The sequence below is a fragment of the Vigna radiata genome, chromosome 3 (genome assembly GCF_000741045.1).
Source record: "Vigna radiata var. radiata cultivar VC1973A chromosome 3, Vradiata_ver6, whole genome shotgun sequence".
Classification (NCBI taxonomy): Eukaryota; Viridiplantae; Streptophyta; class Magnoliopsida; order Fabales; family Fabaceae; genus Vigna; species Vigna radiata.
The window spans coordinates 2,906,360-2,915,079 of record NC_028353.1 but is presented as its reverse complement, the minus strand read 5'-3'; the positions used below and the strand labels follow the sequence as shown (position 1 = coordinate 2,915,079).

General features: G+C 33.5%; 1 protein-coding gene across 1 annotated transcript; it reads right to left on the bottom strand.

The window, feature by feature from the left end:
* Positions 1-1,325: 1,325 nt before the first annotated feature.
* On the bottom strand, positions 1,326-5,634 carry LOC106757712 (calcium-dependent protein kinase 32). Its single transcript, XM_014640470.2, has 8 exons — positions 4,814-5,634; positions 3,997-4,120; positions 3,743-3,886; positions 3,059-3,211; positions 2,791-2,906; positions 2,511-2,678; positions 1,953-2,183; positions 1,326-1,796 (listed from the first exon to the last, which is right to left on the bottom strand). Exons 1-8 carry the CDS (start codon positions 5,330-5,332, stop codon positions 1,632-1,634), a joined length of 1,620 nt encoding a protein of 539 aa, XP_014495956.1. The 5' UTR covers positions 5,333-5,634; the 3' UTR covers positions 1,326-1,631.
* Between the last annotated feature and the right edge of the window lie 3,086 nt (positions 5,635-8,720).

Genomic DNA, 8,720 nt, shown 5'->3' with positions numbered 1-8,720 from the left:
ACAAATTTAAAACAAAAGACAAACAACGATGATGATAACAATCCCCATCAGACATACCAACCCCAACAACACTTTCTCCCTTTTCTGATAAACCAACACTGACTTTTCCAAACTACTAATCTTTCTCCTTTGCCATGCAATTGTAGTATCCCTTTCATCTATATATTCTTCAGTTCGCCATTTGAAGAAATTACATCCTCTGACTTCTTCGTTTCTACTCCGCTGTTCCAATCAAACAACCAAAACCATGTCATCATACACCAAACTAATGTACCCAAAATTTACAAACAAAACCAAAATAACAAACCTTGTAATTAGGGTAACCCCAAAAATGTCTGCCCTCATTCTTCACTGTTTTCGCGACTCTTAAAACAGCTCCCTCTCCACAATAGCAGACCTGGTTTCCCACCATTGCTCCTCTAGACGAAGCACTACGAGAGCTCCCCCATGACCAAGTAGAAGACTAATTCATTGACATTGCTGGAATGTATGGAGACAATAAAGCTTCGACCACACCTACAACAAAAACCCATTCCCAAACAGCCAAGTTAGGGCACCCACCTCACAATGACATAACTTCATAAAACAGAGCAAGAATTTCAGCCAAAGGACAAAGATGACCTGACCTCAACTTCTCCAATGCTCTTCTGCTCCCCTACTTCAGCTCATGTTCGAAGTGAATTTACTAGGGCAAATCACTTTTTTCGTTTTTTTAAAGCCTAGAAATGATTTAATCACATCTGTCATTATTAAAAAAAAGGTTTATCTCACGTTGGATAACATTTGCTGCCACAAAACATGCACAGTCACTTAACTCTTAACGCCGTTACCATGGACTTAACGGAAGGGATCAATTGCACTCAAAATTGCAAACATGGGGACCAAATGCACTCATTTTTGAAAGCGGGGACAATATGAAAATTTCCACCCCAACTTGGGGACTAAAAAGGTATTTTAACCAAATATTAACAACTAAATATAAGATATGGTAATTCAAACCACAATAAAATATTCATGCAATGTTTTTCTTTTCATATACTCTGTATTTTTATTTTTGTTATCAAATTTATTTGTAAAATCAATTTATAAAAAGAGAAAACTTTTAAAAAACACAATTTTTCTAAATATCTGAGTTCACTCTCCTCTTGGTTGATGTCTAATCTCTTAAGCATTCTGCTGTGCTTTTTTTTCATCAACAAAATCAACTGACTAAACTAAGCTTTAGCAAAAGTACAATAAAAGACGTGTTTATTTACTAGATATCATTTGCCTGAATATCTATGAATAATCGATTTTGGTGATGATTTTATGGGTTTGAGTAAAAATTGGCAAATGAAATACAAAGCATGATAATTTTAAAATATTTACAGCCACAAATGAAAAATTGTCCAATGTTGTCCACCACTCCCCTCTTCTATCTCCTACAACAACAACCTCAACAAACCAAAGAGGCACAATTCAAATCACAAACACTATTGGATCCAATATCCTAACTTTTTTTCACCCATTTTTTAAAGAATGGGGTATAGAGAAAAGAATTACAATCAAGAGAAGTTAAAATTAAAAAATAAAATAAAAGACTTCTTTATCATTTTTCCTTTTCCAAAGTAAAATTGGCATTTCTAAAGTGGTCATCTACCCTCCGTTTTTTCATTGTTTAAATGCAATGACCCGTCTCTCATCAAAGTCAGACTCAGACTCGCAAACCTCTCTCGCGAGTACTGTCTTGATGCTTTTCTCCAATCTGTCCCAGCCTTCATCATTGTAGCAAATTCATCGTAACTTATTCTTCCATCCTGCAATTTCATCACCAAAACATCAATTATAACACTTTTTATTAAGATCACTATTCAGCACCATGTGGGTGAAGATAAATAGAAGCGACCTTTTCATTTCAACCAGACAAAAATCAATCAAAAAGAAATTTATCCACTGTGTGAAAATGTACTGACCTTGTCTGTGTCCACATCATGCATAATTGCATTGATAACTTCTTCACTGTTTGTTTCAACATCATCAGATAACGCGTTACGCAGTTCTTCAATCTCAATATACCCACTTTGGTTTTCATCAAAAAATTGGAAGGCTTTTCGAAGATGCTCATCATTTCCCATCTTTCTCAGATGAACAGAGATAGCTACAAATTCTCCATAATCTAGGTGTCCGTCCCTGTCTACATCACCCTGTAAAAACAGTCCCATAGGTTAGGAGTGAACAAGACAACCTTCTAAGTTCGTGTTCTATAATATGATTTAACAAAATCCAAACAACGATGTAGCATTTTTAATTATGAAGTTTCTTTCAAGCACACCTGCTTGTGACTGAATTATTATAAAGCATAGCATGCTAAAGAATCAGTAACCTTGTGATGTTTGCAGTTTAGTTTGGCATATTGAAAAGAAAGTACGCAAAAAAAGACCCCAATCTTTTATAAAAGGTACGTAATACTTTAAATATTAGTTGTGGAGAAAAAATTCCAGATATAGGGTGATATAGTAATTATTACTCACAGCTTCCATAAGAATTTGGACATCTGAATCAGGAACTTGATGGCCTAATTTATGCAACCCTACTCGTAGTTCATCAATGTTAATTTTGCCTCTGTTGTTTATATCCATTCGCTGGAATCCCTCTTTTAGCCCAGCAGCTTCTTCTACTGTCAAATGCTCTGCGATCACCTGTTAGAAAGAAATATCAACCATTAAGAAAAAAAAAATGAGTAATCCTGAATTAGAAAGTCTTAGATATTCGATTCAATGATAAGTATTGAAATATTGTTGCGAACATTACCCTTAAAGCCCTTTTCTTAAGCTTGTTCATTACAGAAAATTGCTTGAGCCTTGCCCTGACTGTTTCGCCTAAAGAAACATTAGGAGCTTTCTTCGCATTTTGTAACCACGGATGATCTGCATTTAGTTAACAAGAAATGTTATTCTCCCGGTATTTCAATTTTGAAAAATTTAAATGGAAAAAGTAATCCATTATGCTGAGCAGAAAATTTTATGAACAATCTATACTTTTCTTCATCTCTCAAGATTTCATCTAAATTGTATGTTACCTAACACTTCCTGTGCAGTTAGCCGCCGCCTTGGATCAGGATCTAGCATCTTCTTCACAAGGTCTTTCGCATTATCAGAAACTTTAGGCCATGGGTCCCTTTTGAAATCAACAACAGATCGTATGATTGCTTGTGCAACTCCTTGCTCAGTTTCTTCATTTTACAAAAACAGGAAGAGAGACGATTAGAAAATCAAACTAATCAGACACAAAAGGCAACAAATAATAATAAAAGGAAATAGGACTGAAGTGATGGGGAAATGAATGAGCAATTAAGTTTCTTAAATCTTTACTCTTCTAATGCCACGCATAAAAAGAAAATACAGAGTAAGAAAATTACAAAACGTAAGAATGACACTGTATATACAAATGAAACATCTTTATTCACACCAGAAAAGAGAAAGTTGCCCATGAATTACTGGGAATAATACCCCTTCCATCAATGCAATTAGCCACCTATGCATCTCAATCATACTTGTATGACAAATCATGCAAATGAATCAATAATAATGCTTAATCATCCATTTGTTTTTCTTCCACCAATTTCTCTTAATTATAAAGTATGATCATATCACAGTACACGATAAACATTGGTTGCATTGACTCCTTAGTAACTTAAAAGTGGAGAATTTAATATCGCGGTATCTGAAAAGCTGAAAAACATCATCAGTATGACAAAGCTAACCTGCCCAAAATGGTGGAACACCACAAAGTAAGATGTATAGAATTACTCCAGCACTCCAGATATCTACTTCTGGTCCGTAATTGCGCTTCAATACCTCAGGAGCCATGTAATATGGACTTCCAACTATCTCATTAAATCTTTCCCCTGGAAAAATAACGGCAAAGTTTCAGGCATCCTTATAAGAATCATTGCAACAATACAAATAAAATAAAGCAACATCATTAAGCAATTCATCCACCAGTTAAAAGCATTACCTGGTTTAAAGAACACTGACAACCCAAAATCTATAGTCTTCAGAGCTGCGGTTTCCTTCTTATTTGCAAATAGAAAGTTTTCCGGCTTAAGATCCCGATGCATCACGCCATGCTTGTGGCACATCTGAAACGTAACATCAAACAAACCTCCACATCAGCACAAAAATCAGAGTAAAGGCTCCCCACAGCACACAAACAGAAAAACAAACAACGCTCAATGAAACAAATTACTTCAAATACCAGGTTCCCGATTCGCAGCTCATAACACAACCATTTATTGCAAAAAAAAAAAAAGCAACCACACAACCTTCATAAAATAGCTCACAAACCCAAACGCAACCAAGCAAACCCCACTTATGAAATTCCATTTTAAAATTTTGGTAAAAGGCCTCAAGTATCCTCCGCTAGAGATAACCTTGCTCAATTTCTTTTCCAGTACCACACATATCTTCAAGAACATTTACAAGTAACAAAGTTCATGTTCTGAGTAGTAAATCCAGAACTCGAATTCAAAACACCAACTAAACCAGGACAAATTCCAACTTGTTTTCTATCATTACCATTTCTATTTCCAAAATATCCATTGTTTAAAATAAAAGGCAAATCGAAGTCTCCCTCGGATGTAGATTTACCAGTATCCAAACTCAATCTCGAGACCCCCGTTAAACCCAGAGTTCTCCAACTTTTTTTGGTCGTGGCCAGGTTTCAATTCCCGCACATCAATTCTCCGTTTCATAGGACAAAACACAAAACCCAAACCTAACAACAAAAAGGCAAAACCGAGAGGAAAAAACCAGATCAAGGCACCAGATCGAACCTGAACGACTTCGACGATAGTTTTGGTGACAGCGGCGGCGGCGCGTTCGGTGTAGTGGCCACGCGCAACGATGCGATCGAAGAGCTCTCCGCCTTCGCAAAGCTCCATAACGAGATGAACGGCATTGTCGTCCTCATAGGTGTCCTTCAAGGTGACGATATTGGGATGCTGCGGCAAGTGGCGCATGATCTCAACCTCCCTCCTCACATCCTCGATGTCGATGGCGGTCCTCAACTTCTTCTTCGAAATGGACTTGCAGGCAAGCTCCTCGCCGCTCTCTTTGTCCGTGCAGAGGTACGTGACGCCGAACTCGCCCCGGCCCAGCTCGCGGCCCAGCAAGTAGCGGGCCTCGATCTCGCGGCCCGTGGGAGACTTCAAAACGGTGAGCTTGGAGCCGTTGGCGTTGGCGCTGTTGTTAAACCCGTAATCGATAGCGAAGGGGTTCTCTTTTTTCCCCTTTTTGCCCTTCTTGTTCCCCGCTTCCTCCGCCGTGGACGGCTTCGCGCAGCAGATACCCATCTTCGGTGGCGACGAGGTTCCTCAGATCTGAGGATCAAACCTTTCTCCCAAAGAAGAAAAAAAAAACGAAGGCTAGAAAAAGGAGAGTTAACAAAAAAAAATGAAAAAAGCAGGTGGAGTGAAATGGAATTAGGGTGAGAGGGTGATTTATGAGAAGGGTTTTGCGAATTTGATGAATGAAGAATCGAAGAACGACGATGATTATGAATTTTGCGCGTGTTTGAGGAGGAAAGAGGATGGAACTTAACTTGGAGAGGGTCAAACTTGTTTCGCAGCGACTTCGTCTTCCTTTTCATTTTCATTTTCATTTTCTTTTATTTATTATTATTTTCTTATTTTATTTCGTATGTTTCTCCCTCCCTCTACTTGGGGAAGGTGACTCCAGTTGATTTTATTTTTATTTTAATATTAATATTTTTTTTATTGGAGGAGTGAGTGGTAATTACGAGTGAGAGTTGCTTTGACTGCCCTCTTCAATTTGCTGAAATAACGAGAATGCCATTCGGTGAACATAGTGCAAAGACTCACTGCTCTTACCTAAAAAGTTTAAATTTATTTCTATTCTTCAAACAAAATCTAATACCCTTTAACCTCTTATATCCTGCCACGTTGCTGGTCATTCAATTCTGGCGGAACCAAAACATGACTCTTTTCAATGCCGCCGCCATATCCACCACTAAATATATATTTTTATCTTTTTCGTCTTTATTTATTTAGTTTTATTAAAATTACTTTAGCATTTTTAACATTTTTTAGTCAAACTTGTGAATAGATTCTTATTCAATCCGTGTATACTTTAAGTCATCCGAGTCTAAGAAAATTTGAAGTATAATTGGAAAATCAAATAATTGTTGAAACATTTAAGTTACTTTAATTATATAGAAAAAGAAACGTTTTAAATAAGAATAGCTTTTAAAATAGAAATAATATGTATATATATGATGTGTATTATTGTATACACACGTTAAGGTATGTAACTTTCTTTACGTGAATATGTGCACAAGTGAGATATTATATAAGAGGGATTTTGATTAAAGAAACATTTTAATTTTAATTTTTGTATATAGATTATTTTAAATCATTGAATAAATAACTTAATTAGAGAATGTTTATGTACCCTTTTCTAAATTTATTTCAAAAGAAAAAGAAGAAAGCATATATTCTAACACGACTTTTTCGTATAAATAGAAATTGTGTTTGAAAGTAATGAAAGAAAGTTAGGTTGTGTAAATATTTAGAGTAGTCAACCTAGATAGTATTAAAATTGAGACAGATAAGATAGTGTCTGTCAAGTGATGCAAAAGTTAACTACTTTTATATTAGTATTCAAGCATAAAAAAAAGGAAAACAATGTTATTAGCATGTTCAATATATTAAATATTAAAAAAAAAATATTAAAAGAAGGTTAAAGTTTATGAAAATATAATGATAGAGAGAAAGTATGATGAAGAATGTGAGATAGGAAGTATGAAGAAAGTTGTTGCTAAGGTTGGTGGAGTGTTAAATGCAAAGGCAAATTTAGGTCACCTTCTATTACATGTGGGTTCATTTAAACAAGGCTATAAAAAAACATTAATATAAGTGGTTAGGTTCATGAAAAGAAGGATCGTTTTTTTCCAATTTTGCAGGTACAATAATTTGACTTAGGGGATCCTGAAAATGCCGCTATTTAGAAATCTAACAATATTCAAAACTATAAGAAAATCATTTTCAATTAACAACCACACCAAAAAATTAAATTAAATTTTAATATATTTTATTGTTTAAATTTAAAATATTATTTATGCTTATATATTGTACTTTCCTCTTACACAATTACAGTTGCGAGATTTTAATTCTCATGTTTCAATTGTGTCAATTAAATTATCTAGTTGCAAATATCCAGTTTTTTAATTTCTTAAATTCTCTTATGTTAATGGTGTCCTTTTACTCATGGTGATGATGTAATTTTAATCATTTTGCCAAGATTCATAAAATGTTTAGAATGCTAAAATCGTAAATTTTGATGTTTTGAAAAGTCTATCGGAAGCATTAAAGTTTAGGACACTAATATTTTGTTTGGATGTAATTTAGAAGAATAATTTACTTGTTTAAAAAATTTTAAATTAGTTATTTTAAAATAATTTGTTTAGGTAAAGTAGTTAAAAGGAAATTTAAATTTAATAAATTTTGGAATGTGTTCCAAAATAATAAAGGAGAATAATTTTAAATGTTATAAGAAATTTGAAATTTTATTTTTTTGCTCGAGTTTATTTAGGAGAAAGTTGAGTCGATCAGTTTCAATCAAAAGTCATATAGTGTCTGGCAAACGTCGAGTCCTGTCAATCTTAACTAAAAGTCTAGTCGAGTCTACATGAGTCGGTGGTTGAGATGAGTTGGCTCAAATCGAAGATCCAGCCGAGTTGGTATGAGCTGATGGTTGAGCCAATGTGTCAAAGGTCAAGTTGAGTAAGTTAGAATTAAAGGTTGAACTGACTTTAGTTTGTATCGAAGTTTGAGCCAAGTGAACTTACGATAAAAGATGAGTCTAGTCGACTTAAGGTGAAGATTGAAATCAATCGATTTTAGTTGAAGCTCAAGACAAGTTGATTTAGATTAAAGATCGAGTCTAGTCAATCTAATAAAATATTTAAAAATTAACTCAAAATAAAAGTCAAAATAAAACATTCTAAATAAAAAAGCAAACTACTTTAATTCAGATTCAAAAATAGAATTAAGTTTATCTTAAAATAAAAATTAGATTATTTTATCCAAACAAAAAATTTAAATATATTCTAATTATTCCATCTAAACAATTATTTAAAAAATTAAAAAAATTATTATAAATTATTTAAATATTATGTATTTCAAATTCTTTGAATTATTAAAATTCCTCGTTCAATCACAAGGTAAAAGTATGTATGTGTAATATCAAATAGACTTAATTGATAGAGTTAAAATATGAAGATTACATTATGATTCAAAATGATTTTATCTCATGTTCTCATTTTCCTCTCTTTCCAATTTAAAGAAAATCAGATCAATGGTTATTTTTTCATTTAATGATAAAAGAATTATGTATTCCTAAAGTTCAGACACATTCTTCACTCTATGTTTAAATTAGGACATGGAAATAATCACATTATTTTTTTTTTTCTTTTGTTACCGAAGGTGGCATCAATTCTCAACAACAAAAATTACATAAAATATTAAAAATAAAATGATAAGTCCATTTCATATGAATTGTCAATGATTGGTACTATACTTTTTCTACCAGCCAACTTTTTAATGAAAGAAGTTGCTTATGTTTATCTATTCGCATAAATATTAAAATGATTTTTTATATATCTAATATGTCTAAATTCTCTTGATATAATTAAAATATTTATAATAAACAAAAGTGCTTTTA

Bases quoted from the DNA above. Each gene is read 5' to 3' on its own strand.
- LOC106757712 (XM_014640470.2), bottom strand. From the start codon at position 5,332: ATGGGTATCTGCTGCGCGAAGCCGTCCACGGCGGAGGAAGCGGGGAAC. The intron at 3,887-3,996 runs GTAATGCTTTTA...TTATTTTTCCAG, and splicing joins GTCAGTGTTCTTTAAACCAG to GGGAAAGATTTAATGAGATA. The intron at 3,212-3,742 runs GTTAGCTTTGTC...TGTAAAATGAAG, and splicing joins TGTTCCACCATTTTGGGCAG to AAACTGAGCAAGGAGTTGCA.